The sequence below is a fragment of the Primulina tabacum genome, chromosome 2, assembly GCF_025594145.1.
Source record: "Primulina tabacum isolate GXHZ01 chromosome 2, ASM2559414v2, whole genome shotgun sequence".
Taxonomy (NCBI): Eukaryota; Viridiplantae; Streptophyta; class Magnoliopsida; order Lamiales; family Gesneriaceae; genus Primulina; species Primulina tabacum.
Genome location: NC_134551.1, coordinates 7,557,996 through 7,580,443, shown reverse-complemented (window position 1 = coordinate 7,580,443; position 22,448 = coordinate 7,557,996). Strand labels below are relative to the sequence as shown.

The following is a 22,448-nucleotide window of genomic DNA, read 5'->3' as shown; positions in this document are numbered from 1 at the left end:
TGACTCATGAAAAAATGAAAAGGATAAAAGTTATCGATTTGTTCAAATTAAAATTGAAGGCAAAAACTTATTAAGACGGTCTCACGGGCCGTATTTTGTGAGACGAATCTCTTATTTGGGTCATCCATGAAAAAATATTACTTTTTATACTAAGAATATTACTTTTTATTGTGAATATCGGTAGGATTGACCCGTCTCACAGATAAAAACTCGTAAGACCATCTCACAAGAGACCTACTCAAAATTGAAATGACATGCCAGAAGTTAGTTACTCAGGGTTTAACATTAATTAATAGTAGTACTGGTATACCGATGCACTTTGTACAATATTTTTTATAATTCATTTGATTTATAGTTAAATGAGAATCAAAATGTAATTATAATAAATAGTGAGAGATTACACTGCAATTTTGATAGAAAATAATTTTGATGAAATTGCCCATAATGGAAGGGAAAATATGGATATACATATTTTGGTGTACTTGACGATTTCTATCATGTCCTTAACTTTAATAAAATAGAATATGTAAATAAATAAATATTTTTACTTTTATCTAAATTTTGATTTTTAAATTGAACCATTTTTAAAATTAATTAAATTTAAAATATTCTATATATTTTTAGATAAAAAATATTTAGCATCATTTATTCTTCTCCCAACATAATCATACATACATCTAGGAAAGGAAGGATCTCTTTCCAAATCATAGGGCTTACATATTGATAAGAACGCAACGCTTAAGGTTGTCGCATCGACGTTGCATTTTCAAAAACCACTTCGATGGTTTTCTCCACTTCTCTATCAAAGTTCTCTGCTTTGAACAGGGACATAACTATACTTGGCCCGTCTTAGACTATAGCCAGCCCAAATTTTTTTACAAGGAATTATAGAGATTCGAGTCAATTCTAATTTTTTTTGGTAAATATATGTAGAGATTTAAGCACAGTCTAATTTTTTTAAAAAATATCACGATGCAAATAACTCATAAAAGTTAATATCTAGAATACATATTTAACTTTAACAGTGAATAAATGTATATTTTCGATATTTCAAATGGGGTTTGGTGCAAATAACTCATAAAAGTGATAAATTTATTTTATCAATTCTTTTATTTAATAGAATTTAAATTTGAAAGTACATTTAATATATATAAATATATATATATTAAGTTCAAACACACTCAACTTTAATTTCTTGATTCATCCTCTGGCAGTGAAGGTGTTTCATTTTTTTATTTTGGCGCTATCCATTCATAAAGTAAGTGGAACGCTTAAAACACTGTTGCTCGGGGAGGCGTACGTGTTACTTTCAGTCCAAAATTTCTCATTACGTTGCTTCCAACTTCACATCACCGTGCATATTTTCTGAGTAGTTAACTATGTCACGGTTGATATTGAATGGAAAAACCAATCTGCAAATTGTTAAATTGTGACAGAGAACATGCATATTTCGCTAATTTCCAGCAGTGCTCTTTAACAAACGGGCAAGACAGAAAAACATGTACGAGGGATGTAAGAAAAACGTGACACATATTAAAAGAAGTAGCGTGTACAAATTGAATTTGGCGACGGCCAAGAAAATTAAGTTACGTACACGAATCTTCTTTTAACATTCATGCTCCCAAAATTTCTCGTTGATGGTATGAGATGCCTATAAATAGAGACGATTGAGGTCCCTAAGCACACACACCTTCATAAGAACAATACACCATCTAAAGAGAGAGTGTAGTGCTTAGAAGGCTTCAACCGAGAGGAAAAGCAGAGAAATCAAAATTTTCAATGGCCGGAGGTAACACTCGATTTAAGCTTCCGCATATATTTTTTCATGTTCATGTATACGTAAAAAAAACATGATTTTGAGAAAAATCTCTAACATTTGGTATCAGAGCCATGATACATCTGCCTTGAAAATTTTGTTTCTGAAAGTTTACAAAATAGAAGTTTTGATATCATAAGAAATATACCTGAAATTTTCTTCGGAGAATTTCTTCACGTTGCTCTTCGGAGTTCTCGGATGAGATCTTGAAAATTGTATAAAATTTTTGAATTTGAAAATTAAAAGAGAAATTATTTTTTCGAGCAAAATATTTACGGATAAGAGCTAATGGTTTTTTCTGAAAAATGGAGGATGAAGAAGACGAAAGATTGCAAATAAATAATTGAGGCAAATGAATTCGGCAGTTAAGTGATGCGAATTATTCAGACAGTGCATTCAAATTGAATGAGACCCACACGTCTAGTCATTGTCCAAAATTTTCAATTCTTGTCCGTAAATGATTAATTAAAAAAATTAAATTAAATTAAATGTGGGACCCACGAAAATTGACAAAATTGTCAATTCTCGGTAATGTTTTTAATTATTATTATTATTATTTTAATAATAATAATTAATTAATAAATAATGATTAATGTGTTATTAGGTTATATGTTTAATTCGGTATACATATAACCTTTGGTTAAATAATTTGTACACATTAAAATAATTTGAAGTTCGATGCAATTTTCAATACATTTTAAGAAATTATTTTTGCATGTTAGATATTGTGTCAAGTATTATGGATATTTATTTGATGTGTACATGCAAATTTAATATTATATTTGTATTTATTTTTGAAATTTTTTAAATGCAAATTTTATTGAAAAATATTTTGGAAAACAATATTCACATTGTGTTCATATTAAACTATATTAAGTTGTTTATAATTTGAAATGAACATATCAAGTAAGATGTGAATATAATATTTCAGATATCCACAAATGAACAAATAATCCTCACTTTATCACTACTCTGATAAAAGAGAAAAACTGATGAGGAGCCCACATTTAATGTAAATGTGATCCTTACTTTATCACTACTCTGATTGAAGAAAAAAAAACTGATGGGGAATGTAATTGTTCATATTAAGTAAAAATGTGAATATAAAGTTATTTAATATGAAAAAATTTTGGCTTATAAAGATTCACATAAATGTGGATAATTAAGTTGAATAATAATTATAAGGTGTCGTAAGAAAACATGATCTGAGGGAGTTCTTCATAGATCGGTTTAAACTGCCTTGACTAGCCACTGGTCTCCCTGATGAACATTGCTTTGTCTAGGAGTTGGGTATTTAAAGCGCCTTAGCACTACCTATATTTCCTGGGAGCACTCTTGGAAAGTGTTGATTGCGAAATAATTATTATATAAAGCATTAATTAAAGCCAAAATTTTGTCCAGTGAACCATATAATTTTGAATAATTGAGGAATAGCCACAACATCCTTAATTATGAAAAATTATGCATTAAGTGGATTTGGATCACATAATGGACATCAATTGTAATTAATTATATAAACATAATAAAATTTACCTCACAGGGATTTTTATTATATTTATATAACTAATTAGGTTAAAATATTAAATTATATTTTTCTTAATTTACCCACAGGAGTTAAGGAAAATACATTTTGATAGTTTTATCATAAAGTTACAGAAAAATCTTATTGAATTAAAATTTTAGCCTACAGGCAAATTTTATGTCACTAGATTTTTAAAACATGAATTACATTGGTAAAACATGATATTGTCTCAAAATTTTAAGCATATTATATTTTGTGCAGTTATGCAACCTGCGACTTTTTCTGATATGAAATGTGACATTTCCGATCTAAAGGGCGATAATTATAAAATTTGGAAAGAAAGAATTCTTCTTCAATTGGGGTGGATGGATATTGATTATGCTATACGGAAAGACGAACCATCTGCTATTACTGAAAACAGCATTCCGGATGATGTTGATCTTTATGAAAAATGGGAGCGATCTAATTGACTCTGCGTAATGTTCATAAAGACAAAAATCTCTGCTGGTATGCGTGGTTCTGTCGATCAGCATAATAATGTCAGAGACTTATTGAAGGCTATTGATGAACAATTTCAGTCTTCAGATAAGGCACTAGCAAGTACCCTAATTATGGAATTCTCTTCATTAAGGCTCACCAGTGTGAGAGGTGTGCGAGAACACATCATGAAAATGCGGGACATAGCGGCTCGGCTCAAGACACTTGAAGTGGAAATGTCTGAGACTTTTCTTGTGCACTACATTCTATGCACTCTTCCACAACAATATGGACCCTTCAAAATTTCCTACAACACACATAAGGATAAATGGTCAATCAATGAATTAATGACCATGTATGTTCAAGAGGAAGGAAGGTTGTTAATGGAAACGAGTGATAATGTTTTTATGACTACACAAGGAAAGTACAAGAAGCAAGCCAAAGTCAAGGGAAAAGGGAAAGGAATAATTCCACCCCAACCTGACATCAAGAAAGAATCCAAGTGTTTCTTCTGTAAAAGGACGGGACACATTAAGAAGGATTGCAATAAATTTAAGGACTGGCTTGAAAAGAAAGGTATTCATACTTCATTTGTCTGTTATGAATCTAATATAGTTAATAATATTTATAACACATGGTGGATTGATTCTGGTTCTACAATCCATGTTACAAATACCTTGCAGGATATGCAAAACCTAAGGAAACCAATAGAAAATGAGCGGAGCATCTATTCAGGAAACAAGATATCTTCGCATGTAGAGGCTATTGGGACTTGCTGCCTAGTGTTGAATAGTGGTTATATTTTAAAATTGGAAAAGACTTTTTATGTTCCTAGTTTTTCTAGGAATTTAATTTCAGTTTCAAAACTTGTACCCCTTGATTATTCATTTCAGTTTTTGAATAAATCAATAAATTTGTTTTATAAATCAAATCTTATTGGAAATGGTACAATGGTTGATGGACTTTTCTCTATTTCTTTACAAAATAATAACACCACTATGCATGTTCAAGGAGGTATTAAAAGATGTGTTATAAATGAAGATTCCTCTATATTATGGCATCGGAGATTGGGACACATTTCCATAGAGAGAATTAAAAGATTAGTAAATGATGGAGTACTCAGTACTTTAGATTTTACTGATTTTGAGACTTGTGTGGACTGCATTAAGGGAAAGCAGACGAATAAGTCTAAAAAGGGTGCCAAGAGGAGTACGAAAATATTAGAAATCATACATTCAGATATTTGTTGTCCAGATATGGACATGCAAAGTCCGAAATACTTCATCTCTTTCATTGATGATTACTCACGATACATGTATATCTACATGCTTCATAACAAAAACGAAGCAGTTGAAGCCTTTAAGGTTTTTAAGGCTGAAGTGGAGAAGCAATGTGGAAAACATATTAAGATTGTGAGAACTGATAGAGGTGGAGAATATTACAGTAGATACACTGAGAATGGACAAGCACCTGGTCCGTTTGCGAAGTTTCTCCAAGAACATGGGATTGTTGCCCAATATACTATGCCTGGTTCTCCGGACCAAAATGGCGTAGCTGAGAGGAGAAACCGAACATTATTGGACATGGTGAGGAGCATGTTTAGTAGCACTAAACTTCCTAAATCCCTGTGGACTGAAGCTCTTAAGACAGCTGTGTATATATTAAATCGAGTTCCAACTAAGGTTGTCCCAAAGACGCCATTTGAGTTATTTAAAGGTTAGAAACCGAGTTTGCAACATATACGCGTTTGGGGTTGTCCTTCAGAAATAAGAGTTTACAACCTACATGAAAAGAAACTGGACCTAAGAACCATAAGTGGATATTTCATTGGGTATGTCAAAAAATCCAAAGGGTACAGATTCTATTGTCCATCTCACAACACTAGAATTGTGGAATCAAGAAATGCAAAATTTCTTGAGAATGATTTGATTAGTGGGAGTGATCATACAAATGACATAATTCTTGAGAATGATCACATTAATAAACAACCCTCTTATTCAAATGACAGATTGGTCGTTATTCACACCCCTCAAGACCAAATGGGTGTTAGACAACCAGTTACTGAAGTTCCACAAATCGCTGATGAAAATCCAGTAGATCAAGTTGTTAATGAAGAACAACAAGAAATTGTTGATCAACCAAACAACCTTAGGAGATCTACTAGAATAAGAAGATCAGCTATATCTAGTGATTATGTTGTGTATTTACAAGAATCGGACTTTAACATCGGAGCCGAAAATGATCCTGAAACGTTTTCACAAGCCATGAGTTGTAATGAGTCAAAACTATGGTTTAATGCTATGAAAGATGAGATGAATTCTATGGCAGTTAATGGAGTCTGGGATCTTGTTCAGTTGCCTGATGGTGTAAAAGCCATTGGATGTAAATGGGTCTTCAAAACAAAGAAAGACTCATTAGGCAACATTGAAAGGTATAAAACAAGACTCGTTGCTAAAGGATTCACTCAACAGGAAGGAATCGATTATAAGGAGACTTTTTCTCCTGTATCGAAGAAAGATTCTCTCCGTATCATTCTAGCATTAGTTGCACATTTTGACTTCGATTTACAACAAATGGATGTGAAAACAGTTTTTCTCAATGGAGAACTAGAGGAAGAGGTTTATACGAAACAACCTGAAGGATTCTTCTCTAGTAATGATGAGCAATTGGTTTGTAAGCTTAAGAAATCTATATATGGATTGAAACAAGCTTCCCGTCAATGGTATTTAAAATTTCATGATGTTATCTCTTCATTCGGATTCGTTGAGAACCTCATGGATCAATGTATATACCAGAAGGTCAGTGGGAGCAAGATTTGTTCCTTATTCTATATGTGGATAATATATTACTTGCAACCAATGATAAGGGTCTGTTACATGAGGTGAAACAATTCCTCTCTAAAAACTTTGATATGAAGGATATGGGCGATGCATCTTATGTCATTGGCATTAAGATACATAGAGACAGAATTCGAGGTATTATAGGTTTGTCTCAAGAAATCTATATCAACAAAGTTTTAGAGAGATATCGGATGAAATATTGTTCACCAAGTATAGCTCCCGTTGTGAAAGGCGATAAATTCAATTTGAGCCAATGCCCAAAGAATGATCTAGAGCGGGAACAAATGAAAAACATTCCTTATGCTTCTGCTGTCGGAAGCTTAATGTATGCTCAGGTTTGCACTAAACCTGACATTGCATTTATTGTTGGGATGTTGGGAAGATATCAGAGTAATCCAGGTTTGGATCAATGGAAAGCTGCAAAAAAAGTCATGAGGTACCTTCAAGGGACCAAAGATTATATGCTTATGTTCAGACGAACTGAGAATTTGAAAGTAATTGGCTACTCTGATTCAGACTACGCTGGCTGCATTGATTCACGGAAATCCACTTCAGGATATATTTTCATGCTAGCTGGTGGAGCTGTATCTTGGAGAAGTGCAAAGCAGACATTGACTGCTACTTCCACTATGGAAGCTGAATTCGTATCTTGTTTTGAGGCAACCTCACATGGTGTATGGTTGAAGAGTTTCATTTCAGGGCTTAGAGTTATGGATTCTATATCTAGGCCATTAAGAATATATTGTGACAATTCAGCTGCTGTTTTTATGGCTAAAAATAACAAAAGTGGTAGTCGAAGCAAGCACATCGACATTAAGTATTTAGCCATACGAGAACGTGTTAAAGATAAGAAGTTACTTATCGAACACATTAGCACTGAATTGATGATTGCAGATCCTTTGACTAAGGGCATGCCACCATTGAAATTTAAGGATCATACAGAAAGAATGAGACTTGGTTCCTTTATGTAATATTTGTTGTAAGAACAAATTAATGAAACTATGATGTGATATTTTCTCATATATGTTGTTGTGCACACATTCAGTGATTCGAGAAATATCAATAAAGTTGGACCTCGAATAAACATTGGGTTTATTCATTAAGTTATACAGATTTGAGAGACATAATGCATTGTAATACATGGAAGATAATATTCGTTTTAAGATGACCTATCGCCATGATTCATGTATTTTGTTTTCTCCTATAGTAAATGAGATATATGTGTCAAGTGGGAGAATGTAAGAAAAACGTGACACATATTAAAAGAAGTAGCGTGTACAAATTGAATTTGGCGACGGCCAAGAAAATTAAGTTACGTACACGAATCTTCTTTTAACATTCATGCTCCCAAAATTTCTCGTTGATGGTATGAGATGCCTATAAATAGAGACGATTGAGGTCCCTAAGCACACACACCTCATAAGAACAATACATCATCTAAAGAGAGCGTGTAGTGCTTAGAAGGCTTCAACCGAGAGAAAAAGCAGAGAAATCAAAATTTTCAATGGCCGAAGGTAACACTCAATTTAAGCTTCCGCATATATTTTTTCATGTTCATGTATACGTAAAAAAAACATGATTTTGAGAAAAATCTCTAACAAAGGATTCCTCTTCATTAGAACACAATGAGATATCCCGATAACAGTTTCCGTACCCATCCTTGCATTCTTCACCTAAGTCTATCCCTAAAAAATCTGAAGATATCTTTTTGTCTTTTTTCAAATAAACGAGGTAGTCCAAGATACCTACTAGTATTAAGAGAAACCGGCACTTGGAGATTTGTAGAGATTTTTTCCACTTCTTTTATGTACATTTACGCTAAAGAAAATTCCAGATTGGGCAAGGTTTATAGCTTCTCCTGATGCCCTTTCATATTCGTTCGAAATTTCTTTCAATGTCCAATGAACTGAACAAGAGAAATGAATCATCACTACAAGAAAAAAGGCCTACGACCGTTGTTGTAGGTCTTTTAAAACTGTTGTTAAAGCCCCTGTTGTTAAAGGGTGGGCTCAAAGACAACGGTTTATGAGAAACCGTCGCCTTCAAAATTAGCGACGGATTAAAAAAACCATCGCCTACAAATGTAGCGACGGAAAAAAGAAACCGTCGCTATAAGTATCGACAGTTTACTCATGCATTCCATCGCTACCCTTAGCGACGGTTGTATCATGATGTCCGTCGCTAATATTTTCGATAAAATAAAAAAAAATTACTTTTAAATAATTTAATAAATCTAAAAAAACTTACAATATTACTATGATAACATAATTTCTGATCTTAACTAACACTTAAAAATTTACCAAAATTAAAGGGAAAAAATTTACATTAAATCGAAACTAAAATCGTGTAAGAGATGAAAATTTTAAGTGTTGTGAAGTTGTAAAATCGTGTAAAAGAGGAAAATTTTAAGTGTTGTGAGGTGGGGGTAAGAAAAATGGATCGAAAGTGGTGGTATATATAGAAAATTTTGCGACGGTTTATTGGTTAAACAGTCGCTAATAGCGACGGTTAATGACAAAACAGTCGTTAATTATGGCGGTTTTTTCAAAATTTAAATATTGCGACGATTTACCTTATGACCGTCGCTATATTTAGAGACGGTAAAGCTATAACCGTCGCTAATAACAGTGACGGGTTTAGTAAAACCGTCGCTAAGTGAAAACATTCGACGGTTTTCCTTTACCCGTCGCTAACTTTAACATCGCTAAATATAGCGACGGTTTTTGAAAAAACCGTCGCTAAATATGGCAACAGCTACACAAACCGTTGTCGATTGTCCAAAAAACACGCTAATAGACAATAGTTCACATAACCGTTGTCATAAATGCTCAAAGACAACGGTTTGCATAAAAAAACGCTCTACGATAACGGTTTTAACTAAAACCGTTGTTAAAAAAAATTTTAACAACGGTTTTAGTTAAAACTGTTGTCGTATGTGTGTTGTTGATTTAAAAATTTCTTGTAGTGCATCGGAAAACAAAAAAGTGAGTGATACTAGGAGAGCGTTTTGCCACTTTAGCACCATGAATTTCTCTTCTTTCTCGGACTTATTTAGACGAGACGTCAATCGCTCGGCAAATAGAATAAAGAGATTTGGCGAAAGCGGATCACCTTGTCTAAGTTCACGTTGAGGTTTAATAAGTCCACTAATATATTGTTTGTAATCGAGGTTTAACAAGTCTACTAATTTTAATTTTTTGCAATTAATATTATCTAAAGGCAATATATCTTTATTATTTAATAATCTAATAACCATTTCATTATTATGAAGAGGTACCGATGATTCTGTAGTTTTAACTACTTGTTTGAAACCAATTCTTTCAAAGGTTCCTAGCTTATAAATCATTTTAAATTCTATCTTAGGAATAGTCCATTTATTCAATAAATCTAAATTTTCAGGTAAATCATATTATTCATTCAAACTGTTTTGAACAGTTTCTTTTATACCTAAAATATTCATTTGAATAAAAGTGCTAAATTATTAACCAGACTATTTCCATGGCTCTAATATCATCTGAGGCTTAGAATCAAAGTGAATCTGATACTTGGCGTTGTTTTAATATTATGTTATAATTTTTAAAAAATTTTTGTAATTAATATTTTAAATGAGAAATTTTTTTATTAAGATATTTGAATTGAAATATGTGGTCTTTTGAGTTTTTTTGTATTGTTGATAGATAATGAGAGGTTTTATAAAAATAAAATAAAATAAAAAAATCTGAATGAGTTCCAACTAGATGCTACTGTGGATGCCCTAAAACCCTAGTCGCAGTCAGCACACAGTCATAATTCACCGATTTTGCACAATTCACACGAAATCGCCGAGTGTTCTCCTTGAGAGGTTAGAAATGGTGGGGACGAATTTGAAAGCTGAATCAATGAAATTGATGGACAAGCGAACTGCGATGGAGGAGGAGATGAATATCATTATCCAACGCCTCTGTGCGCCGCCCAATGGCCCTGGATTATCCGGAAATCTTCTCGATTCCGAGGCAACATCACCTTCTTGGTCTTGTTTATTTTCTTCAATGGTTTTTGTGGAATATAAGTGTTCAAATAATTTTGGGGTTGTGACTTGTGCAGGGGTTCCCGAGGGCGGACATCGACATCCCCAATGTGAGAGCAGACCGTCGTCGACTTTCTGGTATTTTTACTTGTTTACCCTTTTGGTTGACGAATTTATTGTCGCCAATTATGGTGATTCTAATTATCATCTTTGCTTGGCATGTATTGAGTGCAAGATGCTGGCTGTTCCAACAATAGATATTCCACACCAAAGATATTATTTTTCTTGGTTTCCCTTCAGATTATTACTTTTGGACTCGTTTGGAACTTTGTATTTATACTTTAGTTTTAAGTCATATTGTCGGTTGCTTTCAGACTTACGATCAAGCGACTAAAATTTTAAGCAATCACTTTGCAGCACCTATAGGATTTAGATTGTTTTCTGGTGTTTGAGAGCAGAACTCTAGATAGGAGTTTACCTAATCCTCATACAGCAGCGAGTGTGGAAGATCTAGTTTCTAATTGTATAGAGTTCTACAAATCCTTATTATCATTTCTTGGTCCACAAACCCACCCTATGTAACTGTTTTTCTTTTCTATCTTGTTGACTAAATTATGAACCAAAATTGGTTGGTTTCCTGCTACGGTTGATTGGCATTCATGACAGTAGTGAGGTGAATCGATAGCTTGGATGATAGGCAAATAAAAGTAATTGGCAGGAGCGGCATCTAGTGCTGGGTGGTGATTGAAAACAAGTGTTGTCAGATTTATCAATTGTGATCTTTCATAAACAGAATTCAACTTGATACCTGCTTGAATAATGACAGTTACGACTGGGTGTCAAAGGATATCATCCTATCACGGTAGTACCCTAGTTAACTAGATTCGGTTTGGAAATGAAGCTCATTTCCCAAGGGCGGATCTAGAATTTCGACTCTTTGGGAGCCGCTTATAAAATACGGACAAAATATTAAAAGAGGAAAGACAAAAAATTTCATCGGTTATATTCAATTAAACATAAATAGTACGTTTTAGAAAGAAAATTTCTAACTAAAAGGAATTCGACGTTCCTTAAAATTTTCAAACTCTTCAATAATAACATCTATATAAATATTTTAAGCAATTTCTCTTTCAATAAATACCATCAATACATCCGAGAGAAAATCATCATCCATTTTGCTCCGAAACCTTGTTTTGACGATATTCATAGTTGAGAATGACCGTTCTATAGTTAGGGTAGAAACTGAAAGAATCACCAGACTCTGCACCTGATAGTCGAAAAGGTTTTTTATAGATGATAAATTTAATAGTAATAAAGTATTAAAAAAATTAAAAGTAAATCAATTATTAAAAAAAGAAAAAAAACCTAAGATTCGAACTTGGGTTTACACGTACGGAAACTCTTGCCTGCCATGGAGATACATGCTCTTTAATTTATTGTGGTCGGCCATTAATATCAGCTAAAAAAGTTTTAAAAATTTGGGGGGCCGTGGCCCTCGTGGGCCCTAATTTAAATCCGCCCTTGTCATTTCTCATCCTCAAGCCCTTCTGAGGACTTAAAATCTATACTTTTAGGCTGCTCCCCGTATACTCACCTTAATTGCTATTTTTATAAGTCATGGTTTTGTATACGCATTTATCATCTGTCTGACGATAAATTCATTGTGCTTATGAATTTGATTATTTGCAATCACGAGAGATGAACAGCTCATGTCCTACAAGATATGAGTCAGTATGAACGTGACTCTTTTTTAATCTGTAGAATGGTTTCGAGCCTGTAATATTATCCACCATGTTTGGAAACTCTTGAGAAGTGTTGCAGTGATGTTGTAAGTATCATAATTGGTTTTGCAAACTGAGTATTTGCATACTTTGTTTTTGTTGCTGCAGAGCTTCAAAATGATCACAAGGATATTACTGACAAAATAAACCAAAACATTCAACTTTTGCATTCTGCAAGACTTGAACAAACTGCTATTGTCAGGGATTCAGGTTAGTATCTTATCTTATAAGTAAATATATGTATGATTACTGTTTATATAAACTTTAAAGATTGAGTTGTGGCGGCTAACATAATTATATATTGTTTCCAACATCAAGTAATTGATGTGAATTTAATATTTTGCATGTCACTTCCGTGAGTATGCATGGAGAAATTGACTCAAATCATCAAACCCTATTTGATGTGACATATTCCTGGAGAAATTAACTCAAGTCATCATCTTAATGATCATAAGGTTCTGTTGCAGGTCCAACTGCACTAGATGCAAATGTCGGTACTTCTTTGTCCGTTAGCAATCCTATTGCCCGAGATGCTTTCAATGCCATTGATATGGACATAGCTGTAAGCAGACCCTTTGCAATGATTGATGAAATCACAGAGGCATCTCCCGCATCTGAAGATGGTTTACAGCTCGGAGATCAAATTGTGAAATTTGGAAATGTGGAAATAGGTGAGAACTTGTTGCAAAGGCTAGCTGCTGAAGTTCAGAAAAACCAAAGTCAAGGAATGCCCTTGGTGGTAATGAGGCAAGGAGCTCTCATTACCCTGACAGTGACACCAAGAGCATGGTCAGGTCGCGGACTTTTGGGGTATGCTATGATCTCCATTGTCTTGTTCCTCATTATATATCATCAATTGTAATTTAAGCTGGACGAATAGGCTCAGATACTTTTGGAAACATCTATTTTCATAATGATTATAATTTTTATTCTGAAAAAAAGTAATGACATTCAGATATGTCGAATATTTTCAGGTGTCATTTCAGAACCTTGTAGTGGAGTGTTTCAATTGCTAATGCCTCAGAGATTAAGGTTGATGTGCCAACAGAGGTAATTGATATCGACGGGGAGAACTTTTCTGTTCACCGTTGGAGAACTTGTGCACGTTTGAGATGAATTGTAATGGGTATATGTGAACTATATAATAAAACATCTTGGCGTTTAATCTTTATATATTATTCTGATGGTTGATTTGACAATTATTTTTCTTTTTTTTTTATTGGTCTAAGGATGTGGTGTAAAATGATTTCGGATTGTTGTTGCATACTTGCATGCCAAAGTTTCACATTAAGAAGTCGTGGGACATGAAGTACAAAAGTAGCTAGTGCTACATCGATTTGTGAAACATGAGATTCAATATTTTGAAGATGGATTCCCTCGAATTCTTGGTATTTTAATCTTTTCACTTTTAAAAGGAGAGTAAAATAGCAGCAAGTCAAATTTGTACTTGGAGCCACTATGGGGAAATATCGTTTTGGGGTGTGATATTTGTTTCAATCGAAATGTGATGTTTGAGCGGTTGTATGACTTAAAATATTGAAATTATATTGTTACTATTAGTTATAATCTTTGGTAAAACGGTAAGCGTTGGTCCTACAGATAGAATCAAAGTCAATGTTTATTACAAATGGTGCAATTATTGAGAGAAATATTATGGGGTTCAATAATTTGTTTTTGTTTGGTACAACAATTGAAACGTAGTGTTTGAGCTGTTATATGACTTAAAAGATTAACTTTTATAATCGATTATTTTTGTCAAAATGACAAATATTTGATAATATATCTCGTGTAATGATGAACATTGTTAATATATTTTAGTGAGATTCATTAAGAATAATTTCATATATTTGTCTCCTTAACTCAATTTTTAAAAAGATAATATTGGTATAAAAAGAATAGAATATAGTGTTATCCTATCATGCTATAACAAATTAATAAATAAGAACAAGTAGCTGATTGGGGGAAGGTTAAAGGGGAAAACACAGCAGGAGAATAGAAGTTATGAATAACAAATAAGCTAAGAGTTTTTTTTTTCCCATTGAAAACATTAATTCGCTTTTTCTTTGCTCTCCGCTTGTCAGTTTCGAATCCAACCATTTACCTTGTAAGATACTCAAAGTTTGATTAATATTAACATTTACCCACTCTGTAACTGAGAATTGTATGCGTTAGTCATGAAACAACTGATTTTAGGAAGTATCACGCACTAGCAAAATCCCTTAAATTCAAAGCTTGTGAAAAAATTACTTCGTTTTGTATGCCCTTCTCTATTTTTCACAATGCATCTTTCTCCGTGGGTATGGATTGATTCTTTTGTTAGGAATAAGAATTGAATTTGATTCTTAACCTTCATAAAAAGGCTAACCACATAGAAAGTCGGTTCAAATTTTATAAATAGTCATTGCATATTGCAAATCACAACTTATGTCAAACAAATCCGTCATCGACTGTAAGCATCATGCTTGACTCAATTCTACAAAATATTAAATTTATAAAACATTATATTATCCGTATATATATAATTTTATAATTCATATATTTTCTATCATTTCTCGAGCCCCAACAGTTTTTTAATCTCACCAGTTATATTTTATTTCGTCAAATACCCCTTTATCATTGACAAGTCTGCAACACTAAAAATTCCAACGTATGTTATACACGATTAACATAGACAAACAACACAACAAAACACAACACAACACAACACAACACAATGAGATGAAAGTAAGCGGTTTGCCTTTCCTCTTGCAACCCATCTGCTAGGTTTATTCTGCACCATCGGAAAGGAAAGCCATAGCGAGAAACACGCAAAATAAATTGCTGCACCAAATAGTAACATACTTTTCCAGGAAAACTTGACAGTAAAGATGCCCCAGCTCAACTTTCCATTTGATTCACTAGCTCCATTACAGTTTACAGATACAACAGAAACCAATGTCATCAAATTCTCCTATATAATCAAAACCTATAATTAATAGTTTTGCATGTAGAAATTACCACACCTAGCTGAACATCAACCTACGATAACAGAAGATGTAACAAGCTAGTAAAAAAGGGGAAAATAAGTTTCAAGTTAAATTAGAAAATGTAGAGATTAGGAAATGCTCGCCATTATCAAGATCTTCCAGTGGGATCAACTCGGCTTAATTTCAAACTCAATGCTCAAAAGGGTTTGTGCGGATTCCAATGTTTTCTCCCCACCAGGATTCATTGATTCATTGGTCAAATCGCTTTCTTTGTCCATTGACAGTTGGGTCTGACTCTGATATGGTTTCATTTTGATACTTTTTACATTGTCCATGGAATCACATGTATCATCAACTAGAGGAGCAGACTTTGAGCCATGGTGCTTTTTTGGTACTGGCATGTCGTGATCATGAACTCCCTTGTAGGTTATTACTACAGCACTAGTGTTATCCACAGCTTTTTCAATATGCTTTCGAACAGGACATCCAGCTGATGTACATCTGTAGTAGTTTCTGAAATTCATTAAAGAGTTGATTAAAACAAATACAGACCAACAGTGAACATTACAAGGACAATCCATATATGTCTGTTCAGTACCTATAAATACGGAAAAAAGAGGCTTAACAATTTCTTGCATATCAGAGAGTGGGGATTTAACTAAGAATAGCATAGGACCAAACACTTGCTGTTGTCCCCAAAATCATTGCCAGCAGCGACGACACAACCCAAATTTTTTTTATCTTACAGAAGTCTAAATGCTATGGACTGATTGTTGAGGCCACATATGCAACCGTACAGAAAATCTGAACAATTCATCCACCAGCTCAAGTGCCGTTTTGTCTTATGGACCTTGCAGTAGACCACGTAGCAGGAGTAAATACCGTTCCTCAACCACCAGAGTAGCTTATAAGTTCAAATTTTCTCACAAAGTCGAGGTAGTCCTTTCATTTGATGAACAGTAGGCCTCTCACTTTCCCATTCATGTAAGACTAACTCCAAATAGCCAGTGTTCTAAAAATCCCCGCCTAGGACCGCCTAGGCGCTGGGCGGCCAAAACCGCCCCGATTTTAGGCTAGTCGAAACTTCTAGGCGCCACCATATTAATCTGCCGCCTAGGCGGTCCGGGCGCCACCTGGCGCGAAAGCCGCCTAGGCGATTTTACAATTAAAAATCCGCCTAGGCGATTTTACAATTAAAAAGGAGCGGATGTTCTACTTGCTAGTGAAGCAACAATGGCACAAGGATGGATTGTTGATGGTGCAGATGAAGATGTTGAGACAAATGTTGAAGATGTAAGGGAACTTCACGTAGAAAAATTTGTATCGGATGAAGAGGAGGAAGAAGCCATGGATTTTGAGTTTGAATCCGATACAGAAGAAGTATTGGAAAAATATGGAGATGAACTAGAAGGGTTAGATGTTTAGGTTTAATATCAATATATTATGTTGGAAAAAATGTTGAACAAATTTAATTTTCATTGTACAACGGTTGTAGTAAAGTAGTAAACTGATGTGGAAGATTCATATATAAAAATTTATTAATATATATTTATTATTACAATTTTAAATTTTATAATAATATATATTTCATATACAAACATAATACTCATGAACAACTTAATGAATTTAAACTTTAAAAAAACCGCCTAGACAACCGCCTAGGCCCCGCCTAGGCGCTAGGCGGTAGGTAACCGCCCGCCTACCGCTTTTTAGAATACTGCCAAATACTGACCCCGAGCTAAAATGAGGTACCAATATTTTGTGCTAGCGGTGAATAACTGAAAACACTGTTTGGGATTTTAAATCGACCAGGTGATTCAAAAATCACATATGTTCAGGTGTGTGTGCATAACTCTTTGTCGAAGATAATATTCAAGTACTTTTGAGATTTTCAAGGGAGAAAAAAACAAATATGTCCAACCATTTTGTTGAAATTAGGATTTAAACAAATCAATGTTAGTATAACACTGGGATATAAAAGTGTACCTTGGATGGGGATTCCCCTTCACCATCTTCTGTCCATACTTGCGCCACCTATAGCCATCTCCTGATATCCCCATGTCACCAGCTGCGTGAACAACAAATTTACCTTTCTTTCCAGGTTTGGAAATAGGCCCCAATTCAGAAGTAGAACTTCTTTTCTGCCTGGAGATTAGTGTAAGGTAGTCAAATTCCTCTGAATAATGAGCAACATGATATTACTGCATTAAATCAAGAAAACACAGGTAATTACCAACTTACCTGTTTACACATCCGGGACCATCGACCTGCTCATCTTTAAAATTGATTTCCGTGGTCTCGTCAGAACCACTTGACTCTTGCTGCTTTGTTTCAGGTATCTGATCAATTATAAGCACAGTTTCTTTTGAAGATGTGGATGGAACTGGCTCACTAGGGCATCTTGCTGAATGGGTTGTATCGTTACTACAATCAATTGGCATAATTGGTTGGGCAGCCTTAATTTCTGTTATGCAATTTAGCTTTCGGGGAGGATCATGACTGTGGAGACTTCTGTAGACAGTCTCTATGACACTGTTAGATCGATCACAGCAGTCAATCTTTTTGGCGCAACAGTCAGAAAATGTGCATCTGTAATAGCTCCGAAACCCTTCTGGACTCTTCACTTGCTTTTGACCATATTTGCGCCAATTGTATCCATCAGAAGAGGCCTTCAGCATAGGAGGTGCAGCAAAAGGTTTTGGCTTGGGAGAGTTAATGTCCTGATCTCCAACCCGAGGATTCCTCTTGTTTTCAACTGGTACTACTTTCTGTTCTGCTGAAGATGGACTTCGAATATATGAACCAGACTGAGTAACATATATAGGTGACAGCTCCAGCTTTGATGAACCATCACACGGTCGTATCAGATGTTGTATTGGGACTTGAGCAGGTTGACCAGTAATACTTTCCAAGGGTTCCTCATGAATCGCTTTAACTTGGTCCTAAGGTAAAAAAAACAACGAGCTGAAATTCCAAAACAAAGTTGCAATGATATTAAGCAAGGTCAAAGACGGAATATGGAGATCGCCAGACTAGCAGGAAGACAAACAAAAAATAAATAAATTTCATCAATCTCATTATTCTTGTCCATTATGAAGCCAGGAGTGTTTAAGATGACAACACTTTTTGTCATGTCTGATGCTGCAGCAAAATCAAGTGCTTGAGAACAAATAGAAGCATGCAGATGACATACTAATTCACTACTCACTAGAGCAGCCTAAGGTCGGATTGATGCAATAAAAGTTAAAGAAATCATATGCAACTCCAATTTTATTTCCACTACCACAGGTGGTTTACTAGAACAGAATTAACTGTTTTCTAAACCAACACCTACAGTCCAAAACCTAACTTTAGATTAAATAACATGGCGGAAAAAGTTTAGCACCACAGTTGAACTAATTTTTCTTTTCTTTTTCTTCCGTGGGATATTGAAAACGTCGGGCATGACATAAAGGCAATGATGTTCAGCCGAGAAAAAAAGGTGAATTTGCAACTCTTGTCCGCAATTGATCTAATCACTAAAATAGCCAATAAATTCCACACAAAAATTTTGTTATTTTTAATCACAATTGCATATAACAATAAGTGACTTTACTATACGTAACAGGACATACAGATGACCAATTAATGCATCTCTTTCAACATTTTTCAGTTTAAGACCCATACAGGTAAATTCCACACATTGGAATTTACTACATTCAACGTTTGCACACATTTGCTGAAGCATATTTCTAGGTGCATAACTTGATTATTGGAATGCTTTTATCAATCTGGAGACAATACTACAGGTGGAAACGGCAATATAGAAGTGATGGCATATTTATTTCGAAAAAACAGTGGGGGAACAACTAATTTATGGTCATATGATAGAATTAAACAATATTTCCAAAGCACGTAATTTTTTATAGAAACTCAAGATCATAGAGTAGGCATTGCTAGTGAATGAATAAAATTAGTTTGCTTCCGCTTGTGCTTTACTTGACTTGAACCATATTAATTCAATCAAGATAACCATAAAATGCTGAATACTAAATCTTAAAACAATTTTAGGTTTCAAATATCAAATGAGCTCGGTACAAAAATGACAGTCAATAACCACGTAGCAAATACTGAAAACGAAAGCAATTTCTTTCACGCTCCTGCATCACAAGAATTTAGAACAATCAAGTTAAGTGCTATCACGGAGAGAAAACCATACAAAAGAAAAGGGGAAAAAATAACCTTCAACTCTTCGACTGACAGCAGAGGCTGCAGAGAATACTCCACAGGAACCTCTGCAATGTTTGAAATTGATCAAAATCACCACTTTTACTCGCTCACCCGTCGCACGCACACATGCACACACACACGACAGAACATACAAATTCCAGTCTATGATCGCACAAAATCTCACCTCAAATCGTTTGCATTCACTCAAGATTAAAAAAAAATCAGAAAAACCACACAAAAAGATGTATTTACGAAGTACCGGATAGGTTGTGAGTCGAATCACTATTTTGGGAACCCCTCTCGGACAACCGTACAGATGCTAGGGTTTCCAATTCAACAGCTTTAGATTCTCCGCTCTCACGAGAGGAATAGTTCTCAACGTTACAATCATTCCTATTATCTCCACTCTCTAGCCTCTGTTCATCTTCTTCTCCGGTTGCTTCACCTCGAATTTCTTCACCTTCGTTTATTGGATTCGAATTCTCGTTCTCCGCTGCGAGAGAAGCTTCAGAGCTCCGACGCGCCCCCTCCTCCATAGCTGGATTCTACACACAGTCAGTGTGTGAGTTCGTGCTTTTGTGACTGGGAAGCTGATAAATTACAGTTCTTTATTAGCAGAATCTCATCTCCTGTAGTAATCCGAGCTTCGAGTCAAATGACAAGTAATACCCCTCTGAAAACGGTATCTTACCGATGCTGAAGGGGATAGTTTCGAAAGCGTGGGCGTGAGTGGAGTGGCGTTAACATTTTTGGAGTGTCACTAGACAATAATTTCCTAACTTATTTAATGTAAAAAAATATAGAGAGTATATTATGTGAACCGGACATTTTATATTCCTGGTTTGGAGTTTTGTGTGGTTTATTTATGCCATTGTTGTTGACTCCGGTTGGCTGCCCATTCCATTTATGGATATATTTTATGAAAATATCTTGACATAAGTATTATTAGTAAACTTGAAATAAAATTTAAAATCCATTTTGCTTGGACAATAAATTTAATTTATATAAAATTTAGATGTGTTTAAATTTAATATAAGTTTATTTTAGAAAGATTGAAGATAACATGAGTTTTCTTTGAGAAAACAATGACACATTTAAGTTTGTACGTGATGCGTAAGTCTTTTGAGTGATCCTACATGTACATCGATATTTGTACATGAATTGTACAACACAAAAAATTCAATACAAACATTCAATTTATCAAAATCTCACTATATATTAAATACAAAATCTCGCGATATAATAGTTGTAAATATCGTTGTCACAAAAGCAAGTCAATAAATTTAGCGGCGCATCCCACATGTCATTCTTGAGTAGGGAGGGGTCTATAAAAGCTTTTGATTCTTATATGGACAAGCAAGCTCCGGTGCAAGCTTCTTCCTCTACCAATACTATCGAAGAAACATCGAACACAACTTCTAGTGCAAATTCAGATGCAAGTGCAAGTACAAAACCCACTCAAGCTGGAAAAATAGATAAATTGATCGAGGCGTTATCAAATTTAGTAAAGACAACGGAGGAGATAAAACAACAAATTGAATCTCTAAAGATCAGTGGTGATGACAACTGATGGATTGTAGTGAGCATGTTGTAGTATCTTGTAACCTTTTAATGGATTGTATCGAGCGCACAATATTATTTTGTAAACTTTTAATGGAATGTATTGACCGCACAATGATCATAGAGAATTGAATCCAATATTATTTTGTAACCTTTCAGATTAAGTTTAGTCCTTATGTTTTCAAAGGTTTATTTTTTTAACAGTTGAAAGTTTAAGCAAAAAGGATTTGTGCTGGAATCAAACCTTTTTGCTTATCTGACATAAATGTAAAGTCATGTTGAGCACCATTAATCCCAAGGTCTTCATCTAAGAGCCGGAGAAACCATGTCCAACTATCTTTTATTTCACGTACAACCAACGCATAACATATTGGGAATATGTTGTTATTCAGATCTAACCCCATAGCCACTAGCAATTGTCCACTATGTTATTCCTTTAAGAAGCATCCATCAACACCAATGACCCGGCGACATGCATCCTTAAATCCTTGCTTACACGCTGAAAAACAAACATATAATCTTTGGAACCTTGGCCCTTCTTCGTCTTCTGTCAACTTCAAAGCTACCGTGGCTCGAGAATATGATCTTTTAAGTTCAGCACAATATCTCCTTATTTGACGATATTGCTCCTATGGAGTCCTTTGCACCAGCATTAGTGTCTTTCTCTTGGCTACATAAGCTACCTTCCTCGAAATGTTTACGTTCAATGTCCTGCAAATCTCTTGCTTAAACTCATCGGTTCCCATTTTAGGATTTGTGGCAATTCTCCTGGAAAAATTCTTTGTCGACCACATTGAGTTGATGCTTTGCTAAATTCCTAAAAGTTCTTATTTGCCAACAACTGTCATTAGTCATCTTTGCAACATGAATAATCCAGCGGCAATAATCATTGTTGCACTTCGCCCAAAGACGAATATTATCATTCTTTACAAAATTCACTGACATTCCCCTTCTAATGCAGTGAGTTTGAATCGCAAATTTCGCTTCTTTCTTTGACCAAAAAATCATACCAAGCTTCAAGTCCGGGTTTTCAGATTCCCGCTTTGGATCAAACTTTGGATAATTTTTTACTTCCTCTTCATCAGAATCATGAATACTATCCAAATCAGTCATTGTCTACGCAACATCTTCTTCGTCACCATCATCATCCTCCTGCTCATGCACCAATAATTGCATATTATCTGTATTTACTCTCTCAAAAGAAATCGTATTATTTTCCTTCGTAGATTGCAATTCATGGTCAATGAATGCATCAAACAACATATCATCCA

At 34.6% G+C, this 22,448-nt stretch overlaps 2 protein-coding genes across 3 annotated transcripts; one reads left to right on the top strand and one right to left on the bottom strand.

Moving 5' to 3' along the window:
- Nucleotides 1-10,377: 10,377 nt before the first annotated feature.
- On the top strand, nucleotides 10,378-13,641 carry LOC142529001 (uncharacterized). Its single transcript, XM_075634346.1, has 5 exons — nucleotides 10,378-10,647; nucleotides 10,739-10,799; nucleotides 12,551-12,652; nucleotides 12,910-13,252; nucleotides 13,417-13,641. Exons 1-5 carry the CDS (start codon nucleotides 10,504-10,506, stop codon nucleotides 13,436-13,438), a joined length of 672 nt encoding a protein of 223 aa, XP_075490461.1. The 5' UTR covers nucleotides 10,378-10,503; the 3' UTR covers nucleotides 13,439-13,641.
- A 1,656-nt stretch (nucleotides 13,642-15,297) lies between these two features.
- LOC142528989 (putative WRKY transcription factor 32) lies at nucleotides 15,298-20,274 on the bottom strand. 2 transcript variants are annotated; one of them, XM_075634334.1, is made up of 5 exons: nucleotides 19,877-20,274; nucleotides 19,630-19,682; nucleotides 17,650-18,350; nucleotides 17,395-17,553; nucleotides 15,298-15,909 (listed from the first exon to the last, which is right to left on the bottom strand). In XM_075634334.1, exons 1-5 carry the CDS (start codon nucleotides 20,151-20,153, stop codon nucleotides 15,576-15,578), a joined length of 1,524 nt encoding a protein of 507 aa, XP_075490449.1. In that variant the 5' UTR covers nucleotides 20,154-20,274; the 3' UTR covers nucleotides 15,298-15,575. The 2 variants fall into 2 exon arrangements, with proteins under 2 accessions (XP_075490449.1, XP_075490441.1); XM_075634326.1 differs by having other exon boundaries at nucleotides 15,298-15,921; nucleotides 19,877-20,272.
- Between the last annotated feature and the right edge of the window lie 2,174 nt (nucleotides 20,275-22,448).